General features: G+C 43.8%; 1 protein-coding gene across 3 annotated transcripts in view; it reads left to right on the plus strand.

Annotated features, from left to right (window-relative positions):
• The window catches only part of PACS2 (phosphofurin acidic cluster sorting protein 2), a 162116-nt gene that overhangs the window by 104787 nt on the left and 42654 nt on the right, over positions 1 to 14675 (plus strand). For all 3 annotated transcript variants that reach the window (XM_032778310.2, XM_032778311.2, XM_032778314.2), the window contains 2 exons: positions 4409 to 4519; positions 12701 to 12809. In XM_032778310.2, the coding sequence (XP_032634201.1) occupies positions 4409 to 4519; positions 12701 to 12809 (220 nt within the window). The remainder of the gene's footprint in view (positions 1 to 4408; positions 4520 to 12700; positions 12810 to 14675) is intronic.

Raw genomic sequence — 14675 nt, forward strand, 5'->3', positions numbered from 1 at the left:
GGGTGGACTGATTGTAGAGAGGGGCTTGGCTAGTGGTTTGAATCAAATGTCATTGAATGGATAAGCAAGGATGGAGTTATGAGCTGGGTTTGCAAGAATTTAGGAGCTTCTGGGAAACATGCAGGGCACCTGATAACATAGCTCTATATAAAAGTGACTAGTGAGATTTTTTTCAATCTTAATTTTGAATTCAATAAGTGGTTGTTTCCATTTCAAGCGCAGTGAATGTGAAAGCTACTGATCTGTGCTATAAACAAGTGGTCAGTGACTACCATACATCAATGTATCAATTTACCTGACTCGCATTCTAAAGGAGGTGGTAGAAGTCAAGTGATGGAATATACTGAAGTAATGAAATCAAATATTACTTGTCAAGGAAAATCTAGCCACAGTCAAGAGTTAAAGTAGCAAGATAGAACAGTTAGTGTTCATCTCTATGGACAGAGAAATCTTTCGTCGGGATCAAATGTGCCATTGATTGAAACTTTTGTGTATAAATGCAGAAGAGCCTGATCCCGCTAGAGCAGCGGTGGGCAAACTATTTCGCCCGAGGGCCACATCCGGGAATAGAAATTGTATGTCGAGCCATGAATTGGGGTTGGGATGTGGGAGGGCGTGAGGGCTCTGGTTGGGAGTGCAGGCTCTGGGGTGGGGCCAGAAATGAGGAGTTCGGGTGCAGGGCTGTGGTGATGATTTAAGTCAGTGGTTCTCAACCAGGAGTCCAGGGCCCCTGGGGGGCCTTGAGCAGGTTTCTGGGGGTCAGCCAAGAAAGGCCAGCGTTGGACTCACTGGAGCCCAGGGCAGAAAGCGAAAACCCTGCCATATGGGTCTGAAGCTCAGGGCCCTGAACCCTGCCACCCAGGGCTGAAGACAAAGCCTGAGCAATGTAGCTTTACGGGGAGCCCTGTGGCATGAGGCCCCAGGCAATTGCCCTGCTTGTTGCCCCTAACACTGGCCCTGGCTTTTTTATGTGCAGAAAACCAGTTATTGTGGCACAAATGGGCTTTGGAGTTTTTATAGCATGTTGGGGGGCGGGGGCAGGCTCAGAAAGAGAGAGGCTGAGAATTTCTGATTTAAGTAGAGCTGGGTAGGAAATAGTTTTCTGGTCCCATACAGTTTTTTGAGATTTAAAAAAAAATCCCAGCCTGAATTGGGCCAAAATGTCTATTTCATATTTTCATGAACTAGAGGGGGAAAATAAATTATTGAATTGGCCAAAACAGCTTGTTTTTTTATTTCAACTTCTTTTTAATTTGTTTACTATAAATTAACTTCCAGTTCTAAAGTGGAAAAGTCTGGGAACATTTGAGGTTTGAAAATGATGAAATGGGATGTTCTGAGAACTTCAAAATGTTTTTGATATGGGAAATCTGTTGATACAGACCTTCTCCTGTGAACAGTTTATTTTGATGGAGCAGTGTTTTCCAACAACAGACATTTAATTGAAAAACACCCAACCAACTCTGTTTAAGCACCAGTTCCCAACTTTCCATCAGCTCTTCAGCATCAACTTCATTCAGGAGCCAAAAAATGCTGAAGATCAAGCATTGGTTGTGCCATGAAAACAACTGAAAGACAAAGACTTGACCCTCATAGAAAGTTACAACCTTTTTTATGCTGGTAACATTGTTTTTGATGTAGAGCAGAATGAACAACTGAAATAAATAATGGAATCATTTTGTAGTGAATAGTCTCCTTCAAAGAGACTTATGCTCACAGATTCACTGCTAGATGCTGCATGTAAAAAAAAATGAAAGAAAAAAGAAGAGGGAAAAAAAATTACATTGATATTAATGCAAGATGGTTGGTTGAAGGTTAGAAATTGTCCTATTGTGGCTGTGAATGTCCACATAGGAAAAATACTTTCCTGCATAATGCCATTGATTCTAGGACTGAAAAGACCATATTGTGTCCAAATGACTGAAGATACCCTCCAGGAATGCAGAGAAAAGTATGACAAGAAGACCTTCATCATTTTTTCAGAATAACAAAGGAGAGAACATCTCAAAGCATTCATTTTTATTACTGGTTTCCATAACATCCATCTTGTGCTGTTTGCTTTACAAACTCAAAGGAATTCATCCTCTGCCCCTAATTCCTGGTGTAAGGGTATTCAAAACACTATTTAAAATTCATTGAGAAAGAAGTAACATGTAGCATAGTCCTAAAGTTTATTGTGCTTGACATGTTGAGAAATTATTTTGCAGCCACCGGCAGCCTTCTGTTTGGTTGTCCAGAAAAGATTTAATGTCCCAGCTTCCAAAGAAAAGCAGTTAACTAGGAAAGTTCTTCTGTTTGCATTCAACAATATAGATGTGTTGAAACTTGCACTGGTACAAGTTGGATTTTGACTGGAAACATGGTATGCTTTTTACACAAGGGATACTACAGAGTGGCATTACAATTGGAGGTGAATTTCGGGGAACTTTGGCAGATTATAGGCTCGTGACACAAATGTTACAGTCCCAGTGGAAATGTGGGTAGCTATTTAAAGAATTGGAAGCACACAAGGATAAAATCGAGAGATTTGGAGAAGTTATGGAACCTTTCCATTACTTGGCCAACACGACTAATTGCAAATACAGAAAATATTGAGTACAGAACAGTATAGGCTAGAATGCGGCTGATGGAAGGCATAATCCTGAGTTCTGGCTGCCTCTAGCGTTAAAAATTGAGTATCCAGATTTCGGTCACTAATCTGGTGTTGGAGGAAGCTGTGAAAGCCCATCTCAAAATGGTAGAAGATTTCCGACACCTCAGGAGTCAGAATTGTTAACTCCAGAATGTAGTTTTTAAATGCCTTGACCACCTCCTCAGCCAGCTCTGTGTCAGTCAACCCTTTCTCTGACCATGCAAATCTGAATGTTGTAAAGCTTTGTAAAGCTTTTCAGTAAAGCTGAAAAAGCAAATACGCTGATAAAAGTGTGTATTTAATGACTGATTAGAGCAGTAGGCTAACTAGTTAATTGTCTTGGGACACATTTAGCAAGTATGTGGGTGGACACTCTGGTAGAACTGCAAGCTTTTCTTTGCCAACTCTGTTTACATTTCACGTCTCATTAATAAAACCTTGAATTTTTTTTCATTGCCTTCCACCTCTCTGGCCCCCCGCTCCCCCCCCGGGTAAAAAACCTGAGATTTTTCTGGGTTGAATTAAATTGCACCCTCCTTGTTTTGGAACAGATGTGATATGAGTTAGAACAGAATTTAGAGAAGAGGGTGTCTTCTCTGAATTCAAACACAGACCATATTACAGCTGTTTTGAGGGCAAGAGCCCTGGTGACCTGCAGAGTGGAAGGAAGGATCTGATGCACATGCTGCTGTTAAAGTAATTTGCAAAATTCCCTTTGACTAAAGCGGGAGTAGGAGTTGAGCCACAACAGAAGAGCTACAAAGAGTCCTGTGGCACGTTATAGACTAACAGACGTATTGGAGCATGAGCTTTCGTGGGTGAATACCCACTTCGTCAGATGCATGTGGTCTCACTATTTTACAAGTGTCTTTCTCCTCAGCAGTTTCTCAGTCCTTGTTTTCTTCAGTCTCTTACTTTTGCTTTTGTTTACACTTTAGAATGTTTAGGTCTGCTCAAGGGAGTCAAACTGAAGGAGTGTCTCTGATGCTGGGAAACAGTTTGGCTCCTGTACTAAGAATGTTTGACCTGAGTAGTAGGGATTTTACTACACAATTGGAACAGAGGGACTTGCATCGCCACAGCTTGGTTATTGAGGGAACAACTCCCATGTGGGGATCTGTCTGCATTGTGATTGGCTCTAGATATCTAATTTGCGTCTCCACTGTATGGTTATTTATTTCTCTTCAGCTGAAGAATATGAATATTTCTGTACAATAGCTGCCTGATGGGCATCATTAGCTAAAATGCCAAGAAATTCATAGCTGGGGAGAAACCTGTGTGGCTGTGCTTCTGTGTTGAAGTCAGTGCGAGCTGCAGATGCTCATCACTCCTGAAAGCAGGCCACTTTTGTCTAGGATCCTAACTTTAAACACACAAGTCTGAAAACTTTGGCCTAAATTGTTTTGTTGCAATTGAAAACATCCTAATGGAGCATCTAGATAATTTTGTGTTGAGCTTAAATTCTTTCTATACTAAGGGCTTTTCTACACTTGAAATGCTCCAGCGGCACAGCAGACACTATATATGCAGGCGGGAGGGGTTCTCCCATTGGCACAGGTAATCCACCTCCCTGGATGGGTCAATGGAAGAATTCTTCCACTGGCAGAGTGCTACTTACATGGGGATTTTGATCGGCTTACCAGCCTTGCTCAGGTGGATTTTTCTGACCCCTGCACAACATAGCTGGGTCAACCTAACTGTTTAGCGTAGACCAAGCCTAATACTGTCAGTGCGTTCAGCATTTGGAGCAACTGGCTTATTTTTCTCTCCTCTTAGGTTCTCATCCAGTGGCGAAGTACCTAGGCTCTGTAGATTACAGGTACAACAACTTCTTCCAAGACTTAGCCTGGAGAGATTTGTTTAATAAACTTGAAGCACAGACCAGTGGTAAGAGCCTGTTTTAATTTTTGGGGTGCATGGAGCAAACAGCTTGAATGAGTTAGTAATGTTAGAAAATTGCAAATAAATGCAAGAGCTACAAATCTAAGAGCTTAGAGAATTTCACTGTCTTCCCACAGCTCCCCAATTCCATATTGCTTTTTCAGATGCTGACTCTTTTTTGCAGTCTTTAAATGTCATTCTTTGTGGTCTTCCACTGCTGCTTCAAGAGATTCACTGCCTTTCTCAGGATTTCTGTATTTTTCCCCAGATCTTGGTTGGTTGTTTTTTTGTCCATGGGTCTTCCTCATCACTTTAGCTAACTACTCCTAATAGCTCTTAGGTCTTTCAAGAGTTCCTCAAATCCTCTGCAGTTTTGACTAATCTAAATAATTTTAGAGACACATGATGAGGGAGGTAATATCTTTTAATGGACTGACTTCTGTTGGTGAGACAGACGAGCTTTCGGCCTTACGCAGAGCTCTTCTTTTTTCATGTTGTCTCAAAGTCGATAATATCCGTTGCATGCGAGAATAATCCTATTTCTGAAGCCTGCTGAAAGCATCTGTTCCAGTGAAAGACACCCTTTGTAGCTGACCCAATCTGAATGAGAACCAGCCAGTGTCAAATCAGCGACTATTTCCCATTCTGTTCTCAAGCAGTTCAACCAGCAGAAAATATGAATGGGTCACTTTACTAGGGAGCTTTCCTAACAAGATCATGTGGGACCAGATGTATAATGCATATTTTTTTTTTTTTTTTTTTACTACTTTGCTTTGCTTAACAGTTTCTTCCCTCAGAAGCAGAGTAGACTATAAACAATACTCTGCCATTCTCATTCAGGTTACATAAGTTATTTAGACAAACGGAATGCACGCACTGTGTAGATCCATGCATTGGCGACCTGAATTCTGTCCCTTTGTGTATGTGTATTGTGAGAGAGCCTTTCATTACACAATCACATACTGTTCCTAAAATACCATATCATTTTTCTACAACCTGACACTCACTTCTAGGGTCTCATCATCATTTTTATTCTTGTATATAACATTCATTTGCCAAATAGTTCTGTAAGTCATCAAGATAGAATTTTATCATTCCAAGCCAAAGTTCTCATTGTAGTTATATTCAAGTTATAACTCTGACAAACTACAGAAGAATAAGCGACAGAGTCCTGTGGCATCTTAGGGTACGTCTACACTGCACGATTATTTCGAATTAGCTTAAACCGATATTACAAAACAGATCTAATAAAATCGGTTTAGCGCGTCCACAGTGGGATCACGAAATCGATTGTTTGCGTCCATGGTCCAAAGCTACCATCGATTTCAGGAGCGGTGCACTGTGGGTAGCTGTTCCTCAGTTTATCCCATAGTTCCCACTTCCGGGTTGAGAGCACAGTGCCTGATGGGGCAGAAAATCATTGCCCGGTGGTGCTGGGTACAGCCTCACCCCTCCCTTGTGAAGGCAGCAGACAACCCTTTGGCCGCCTTTTTTCCCGGAGTGCATTGAGCAAACGCCATAGCACAGCAATCATGGACCCTGAGATCACAAATGGTATCCTGACCGTGTCAACACCTCGCGTACTCCTCTGCCAGCAGCATTCAGTACACAGAGGGTGACATTTACAGTACTCAAGGAATTATTTATTTTACTTCTCTTTCACGTGCTGGGGGGGAAGAGACTGACGAGCTGTTCGTGAACCCGCAAGACACCGTGTATTAAGCTACAGACATTGGGCGCTCAGCCAAGAATGCAAATAGTTTTTCAGAGACTGCTGTGGAGAGTGATAGTGTAGTCCTCATTACCCCCTCCCTCCTCCATGAGCATCCGTTTGAGTCTCTGGCTCCGTTACGGTTGTCACGCACTGCTGTGTATCCGGAGTTTATTTTTCAAATGCTTGGCATTTCCTGTTCTTTAACGGAGCTCTGATAAACAGATTTGTCTCACCATACAGCGATCAGATCTATATCTCCGTAAGTTCAATGCAGGAGCTACTTTGCATTTGAAACTGCATCGCCCCGTGCTGATCAGAGCTGGACACGTGAAAGCAGGAAATGTCATTCTAAAGGTCTCGGGGCTTTTCCTGTTTACCGGCACTCCGCATCCGAGTTCGGATTGCGGACCAGAGCGGTCAGTGGTGCACTGTGGGATACCTCTAGGAGGCCAATAATGTCGATTTCCGTCCACACGAACCCTAATCCGAGTTATCACTTTCGAATTTAGTTACTTTGTTACAATATAAAGATGACGGGTGAAGGTAACTTACATTTCTGTTTCAAATGATGGTTCCCTTTTTTACTCCTGAGGGAATTCTGCCCCACAGCGCGTGGCAGAATTCATGTCCCCCACAGAGTTCTTTGCTTTCCGGCAGAGAAAAGACTTTCTGACAGGGAAGCAAAGGGAAACTGCAAGAACAGTCATGCACCACTCCTTAGCAGAGCAGGTACATCATTTCAGGCATGGGGAGCAGCTGGCGGAGAGGTAAATCACTGCAGGGCTGAGGGCACTCCAGTTAGTGGCTCCTACCTTGAGCTGGGATCAGCTGCTAGTCCCAGCTGGGCTGGAGGCAGGAAAAGATAGGACTTCCTCTTCCTCTGCAAGGAATGTCTGGGGCTGTGTCAGACTCGCCCCCAGAAACTTCTCCAAGCTGCAGAAAGCTCAGCATCCTCCCCTCCCTCCTGCCCCTATCACTACTCAGCTGTGGGGGAGGGGTCACGGTACAGTGAGCTGCTTCCCCATCCACCCAACCCTCGTGCATCCATACCCAGACACCCCTGCCAAGTCTCACGGGGTACATCCAGAACCCCCCTAGCCCTCCATACCTGAACCCCACCCCACTGAACCTCAGCCCCTGCCTCCGGATCCCTACTCCTGCAGCCTACCACCCTCCACGGAGCTCCCTGCACTCAAACCCCCATCCTGATGCCCTACCTCCTGCACCACCATGAGCCTCCACATTCAGACCCCCATGCCACTGACCTCCAGCTAGCTGCACCCAGACCTCCACCAAGCCCCACTCCCTCAGCACGAACTCCCCACTGAGACCCCCAGACATAGACCTCTCTGCTGAGCCCCAACCACCTTCACCTGAAAGCCCCTTTAAGAGTCCCATTGCCCCTGCACCTGGAACACCCCCGTCCCCGGCGGCTTTTTTGCAACCAGATCCTCCTACATCTAGACCCACCACTGAGCTGCCAGCACTCAGATTGTCCCACACAGAATCCTCTCACCCCACACCTGGATTCCCCCACACTCAGCCTCTCCACATTTGGATCCTGCCTGCCCCATATTTGGTGCAGAGGAGCAGGGCCCTAGGGTGTTCCTGGGGCAGGCCCAGGCCTTGAGCTGTCTGGGTCGGGTGCAGCCTCACCACTGAGTCTGTGTCCCTGGGGGAATGGAGCTGTAGGGTGATCTCCCACCTTCAGGAAGCCAGTGGCCTGTGCTCCCCACTGCCATACTAGAGCCTCTGCATTTACTTATTGACAAACAAAACTTGCAGAATTTTTCTTTTTTGGTGCAGAATTTTTAACGTTTTGGTGCAGAATGTCCTCAGGAGTACTGTTTGTATTCCAAACACAAGTGAGATTTCTGTATCAGTGTCTGTAGGCCCGCACATGGTGCAGACGTGGTTATATGAGGCAGTGCAGGATGACACCACTGTAGTTTCTTCTTACCGCTCCATGGTCAAATTCATATAGTTTTCTGTTATCTTCTACAGTTTGTTACTGTTAGTGTAGTTTGTCTCACCCTTGCCCGTTTGGGGCCTGGTCTCTGCCCCCTCCCCCCATTTCTCTGGGGGATTATGCCCTATGTTCTGGGGTTCAAGAACTGTGCTTTGCCCTCGCTCATTCTCAGTCAGCAATGAGCACCACCCTTGCCTTTATTGCCTCGGGGAAGCCCATCTTGCTGCGAAGTTCCCCCTTTACTATTCCCTGGGGGCCATGGACTCTTGTTCCCAAGACAATGCTCTCCTCCTGCCTTGCTGCAGCAAACTCCTGCCTTCCACCCCCATTCCCCTCCTTCCCCAGGTCCTACAGAAGATCATAGAATCATAAAATATCAGGGTTGGAAGGGACCTCAGGAGGTCATCTAGTCCAACCCCCTGCTCAAAGCAGGACCAATCCCCAACTAAATCATCCCAACCAGGGCTTTGTCAAGACTGACCTTAAAAATCTCTAAGGAAGGAGATTCCACCATCTCCCTACGTAACCCATTCCAGCGCTTCACCATCCTCCTAGTGAAAAAGTTTTTCCTAATATCCAACGTAAACCTCCCCACTGCAACTTGAGGCCACTACTCCTTGTTCTGTCATCTGCTACCACTGAGAACAGTCTAGATCCATCCTCTCTGAACCTCCTTTCAGATAGTTGAAAGCAGCTATCAAATCCCCCCTCATTCTTCTCTTCTGCAGACTAAACAATCCCAGTTCCCTCAGCCTCTCCTCATAAATCATGTGCTCCAGCCCCCTAATCATTTTGGTTTTTCTCTGCTGGACTCTTTCCAGTTTTTCCACATCCTTCTTGTAGTGTGGGGCCCAAAACTGGATACAGTACTTCAGATGAGGCCTCACCAATGCCGAATAAAGGGGAATGATCATGTCCCTTGATCTACTGGCAATGCTCCTACTTATTCAGCCCAAAATGCCATTAGCCTTCTTGTCAACAAGGGCACACTGTTGACTCATATCCAGCTTCTTGTCCACTGTAACCCCTAGGATCTGACAAGACCTCAGGTCACGATTATTTTAATTGCCCCATTCTGGCCCAGTCAGTTTTGGTTTCTGGATCTCCTAAGGCTCTATCCATGCTCCCAGACCTCCTCACCCAGGACCGGGGCAGTGTCTGTCACCCCAACCTTGGCCCCTTTCGTCTCATAGCCTGTTTTTTTGGATGGGGTTCATGCAGAGACAGTCTGTTTGACACCAGTATGACACATCCTTATGCAAAGGAGGCAGGCCTCCACCAGAGCGTCCTACACAGTTTCACCTCCTGGGCTCAGCACCATCACCTGCCCCTTGATGCCATCGCCATCCTGCCATCCTGGAGTATCTCCACACCTCTTTGTTGCCATTGCGAACAGATCCTGGGGCCAAGCCCTCTCCTCCCAGCACATCTTGAAATGGGTCTCAGCATGCATCTGAAAATGCCTGGCTGGATTACGGTACAGTCAACGTGGGTGCAAGCGGCTGCTTCCGCCTCCCTGGTGGATGTATCCTGGCATGACATCCACTTGAGTGTCAATGTGGCATTCTGTGCACACCTTTCACCATCCACTATGCCATAACCCGGGAGTGGCGGCTGATACGGCTGTGGGTTGCGCCGTCCTTCAGACTGCGATACCTCTTGCATCCTCACACCCCCCTCCGGACTGATCATTGCTTGTTACTCACACTTGCTTGGAATACATATAGGGCCCATCACTCAAAGAAGAAAAAGAGGAGGTTATCTACCTGTAACTGGAGGTTCTTTGAGATTTGTGGTCACTATTTGTATTCCAATACCCACTCTCCATCCCCTCTGCTATGGTTGTCAATAAGAGGATGACTCAGGGAGTGTCGTCCCGTGCAGCCTCATATAACCTTGCTTGCGCCACGAGGCTATGTGTGATGCATATGTGAGTTGATCAACACTGCTACAGAAATCTTACAACTTAGTGTATGGTGTGCATGTGCACTTGTGTTTGGAACACAAATAGGGAGCACACATCTAGAAGAACTTCCAGTTATAGGGAAGCAACTTCTTCTTTTCTATTACTCTTACAATTAATTATCAATGTTAATGACAACATTGACGTAAAAATTCACCATACGCACTTCACATACAACCTTGACTCTGACAAGCACAAGCTTACAAACTTTCAGCTTATCACTGATGTATTTAATTTTTAAACTCTAAAGTATTTTATCATTGATATTTCTAACCTGGCATTTTTCTGTATTCTCAGTTAGGAACTCAGCAGGGCTATAAGAGTTAATTAGGAAGTCAGGTTGTCCAGAGACTTCAGTGAGCAGAGCAACTTGTTAAGGTACTGGGAACTAAGAGTGTAGGCATTTTCCTTATTTAGCTTCTTTAAGTCTTGAGGGAGAAGAATGGAACTGGCTTATGGGTGAACCAGTTCAGCATCAGTGCAGTTGCTTTAGCATGTAAGGTTTTCAGCAAATAAAGCTACATATATAAAGTTTTGCATGGCAGACTTTTTAAAAACCATTCATTCCATACCAATGCACTTTCCCAAATGTTTTATTTGAACTCTATTTTCTGAATTGTCCAGTATTCAGTTTTGTTTCGGCATCTACAAAAGTCGTTGGTCATAGGCTGCAAAGAGTTAACTTTTAGGGAGAAAATGCTGAAGTTCTTGGATTGGGAAAAGTCAGTTTTGATTAGTTTGTATCATTGTTCTAGAGTTTGTCTAAGAAAAAAATTTGTCTGAGGAAGCACATAAATTCAGAATAGCTTTTTTCTATCAAGTTGGTGGCTGTTGGATAAAAATAAAGCTTAGAAACTCTCCTTGCAACACCAACAAAGTTACAACTGATATCTTCCATACCGTATGTATTATAGTCCAAAGCCACACAGATTTTTCTCTTCAACCAGCAGCACTGGATAAGTTGCTAGTGAGACTGGCGTACCTCCAAATTTAAGTGAGCTATATACCTGTAACACTTTTTCTTTATGTCTGTGTAAGAACTTACAATGTTTTTCCTTATAATGAACCCCATTTATCTGGCATGCACAGACACGTGTAGTGGCACATGCGTTACTTCAAGGTTGAAGAAGAAAACGTGATCTTGTAATGGATAAGCACATGCAGCATGCCTTTGCATAGCTGTGCATTTCACAGACAGAGGCAGAGAGAACTTTGCATAAAATTGTGCTTTACATGTAGAGTGGAATTTTCAAAGGCTTGTAATTTATTTAAACAAAATCCGTTTTCTCCAGAAAATTCTACTCAGTGCTTTATAAGCATAGGCCATGTCTGAAGATTTTTTTTAGGAATAAAGTTTTTTTTGCTGTTTTTCATAACTGAAAGTTTCTCCAATGGCTGAAGAATGATATTCCTCAGAGAAATTCAAGAACTACCTTTTTTTCAAATGTTTGCCATTTCCTGCAATGGGATTTGGGCCACAGGTGCCCTCTGTTGATAAATACTGTCTTTTGAATTGGCCACCAAATGGGAGTGAAGCCTTCAGTGAAGATCATCTTCACTGGAAACCATGATTGGTGATGGCCAAGCCAGAAGAGGGCATCCTAGTTCATGGTTCTCAGTCCCATTGAGAACATAAGGAGATGACAGCCATTTTGGAAGACGGCAGTTTTGTGAACTTCTCGGAAGAAAGTTTATGAAGAATAACAAAAAATAAACATGAATTGTTAAGACTTCTTCAAATGTAGCCAATGCACACAACTTCAGTGAGTTTTAACATATGGGAAGTATGAATTTTGCATTATTTCCATTAATAACATTCAGAACAAAAAATTTAGCACTCTGTAAGACCCATCGTAAATTATTTTTTAATGCTTAAACTAATAGGTTTGCTTGTGAATTCTCAGAAAACCCATTCTGTGCTCAAAAAGTGGTGCTGTACGTTTTGAGGAGAATACTTGGTACTCTTCATACATAAGAGGCCGAATTCCTGTGTTAAATGCAAAACTCAATTCAGCCTTCACCATAGAACCACGACCACCTCTGCCAAAACACTGGTTTTGCCGTCTGTTCTTCTGTGAGGGGAATCAGCATTTTGGTTTTTTTCAGAAGGCAGATACTGCGTCTCCTTGTGGTTAGAGCCTTACACCACATTGCAAGTGACCCCTTGTTCTCCTTCTCCTGAGTTCATTGCCTTAGCAGAAATAATGCACTCAGCTCTGAGGATTAGAGAAACTCTCATGTTGCTAAGCAGCGGTGCCTCTCCTCTCTTCTCCTACTCTTGGGTAGGAGCATATGGCATTGATCTTTAGTCTTTCTTGCTGTCTGTTCTGTTTGGCACCTTGTTTTGAAATGTCTTTTTCTGAATTTGAGTCCCTCTTTTTATTACCCAATTCTTGACCAAGTGACTTGACAGCATCCCCTCTTTTTCTTTCTTGCTCTGGTTGATCTTGCATGATTTAAATTGCTGGTGACATTTTGCAGTTTCCATTAGTGAAGAATAGTCCTTACTCTGCTCCTGTCTTTTTTTTCATTCTATTGCAGTTCAGGAAACACCAGATATTGTCTCCAGAATAACCCAGTATATAGCCGGGGCAAACTGTGCACACCAGTTGCCTATTGCAGAAGCAATGTTGACATACAAACAGAAAAGGTATGTTATTTCAGTAATGGCTTCCAAAATATCAGGGACTCCACGGAGGATGGGGGAAATACTATTTCATTCTCTTGTTACACACAGACATAGCTGGCTACCTCAAAACTATATGAGAAACAACCTGTAAGGGTTGCACATTCAAATCAAGAACTCTTTCAGGGAACAGTACCTGGCACTCCAAGTGTTGTCAGCTAGATAGCAGATGACAAATCTAGAACAACCAGAAATTTGCCTTACTTTCTTCAGTGCAGTTGATATATCTGAAAAGCAAAGAAGCCTGGGAATAACCTATACACCGGTTTGGTCTCCAGATGCAAAGAAATTCAGATATTTGGCTTTGCTTACAGTGCCAGTGTCTGAATGTTTTGTGAGGGGGAGCTCTCGGACCTCAGAGCATGAACTCTGTCTAGATCTCCACCAAGGTGTCTCTGAGGGGTCCTGGCCTCTGTCTCCCTCAGAATTGGTGCAAAATCCTGGGTAGAGAATACTGCCTCAGCTCCGATCTGACAGTTGGGGGAAGGAGCTGCTCCTCTCCTTGGCAGCTACAGCATTACAGGGGTCCCACTCAGGATGGCTAGAGCTCACCAGGGTTTACTTCAGCCTTGGCATGGATACGCAGCTTGTGAGATGTGGATTGGGAGGAAAGTACAGGAGTCAGCAAACAGGATAGGGGCAAAGGGGGAGTGGGGCAGAAGCGGCTGTGCCCACATATGGCAGTGATGATGGAGGACCTTTGGGAGTAAGGCGCAATGTGGTGGCATAGGAGTTTTCCAATTAGTGACAAAAATTGGAAATATAGTGTATACGCCACGTGGGTGAGGTAAAGCTGAGTTTAATGATACTTCCTAAATTGGTGCAGAACTTGTGACTTTAATGGTTCAGTGATGTAGTTCCTTTGTACTCAATTTTTATAGGAGTAAAAGCTAAATTGCTCCCCATTTCTTTCTGGAAGTAACTGAAGTGGTTCAGTGAAATCCTTAGTTCACTCCCATAGACCCCACAATTAGATATCTCTAAACCTGCTGATTAGTAAATATTTGAATACTCCAACCTGCTTTTCTTATTAGCTATATTTTAATGTCCCCCTTACTTCCTGCCCAAACTTTTTTCTGTAATATTAACCTAACAACACTTTAGCCATTTGGTTGCTTAACCACTGTAGCGTCATGATTGATTGTCTCACTCCTGATTTATGAATGAAACTGCATTCTCTCCACAAATAGCAGGGAAAAATTCTAAATCTTTTTACTACAACATTAACTTGCTCTCATATTGCTGCCTTTGTCTTTCCTGCATGCTTTAACTGTTGTATTCTTGTTTGGTTTCCCCTTGACTTCTCCATTTCTAGTTCCTGTTTATAATGAGCATGCCCATTTAACCAATGTACCCACTTTGACTTATTGCCATGCCCAGATTGGTTGATCTAAGAATCAAGTTTGCAAGTGGTACTTTGTTGAAAACATTCTGACATCTAGCTAGACAGCGCACGTGTTTCCCTTGTCAACAGCCTGTCTGACTTTACTCGGAGGATAATTCCATCTGAGATCAGCTATTCAGAGTTCTTTAAAGCATACTGGTTTCTATTTACACCCATGTCTGTCCACCACATTCCATCAAGCTATCTTTTATGATAGATTCCCGCAGTTAATGCGAGCCTGTAATAGATCATAGTTACCTAACTCCATCTTTTCCCTTTTTAAAGATAGGCTTGGCATCACACCTTTCAGGTCCTCTTGTTGCACTGTGCCTGAAGCCATGCAGAGATTGCTTGATCTGTTAGGGGCTACTTTGAAGTGAAATAATGAAGAATTTTATTTGGCTTTTCAACCATTGCCACAGGCCTCCACTCCCTGGTATCTTTAC

The sequence above is a fragment of the Chelonoidis abingdonii genome, chromosome 7 (assembly GCF_003597395.2).
Source record: "Chelonoidis abingdonii isolate Lonesome George chromosome 7, CheloAbing_2.0, whole genome shotgun sequence".
Taxonomy (NCBI): Eukaryota; Metazoa; Chordata; order Testudines; family Testudinidae; genus Chelonoidis; species Chelonoidis abingdonii.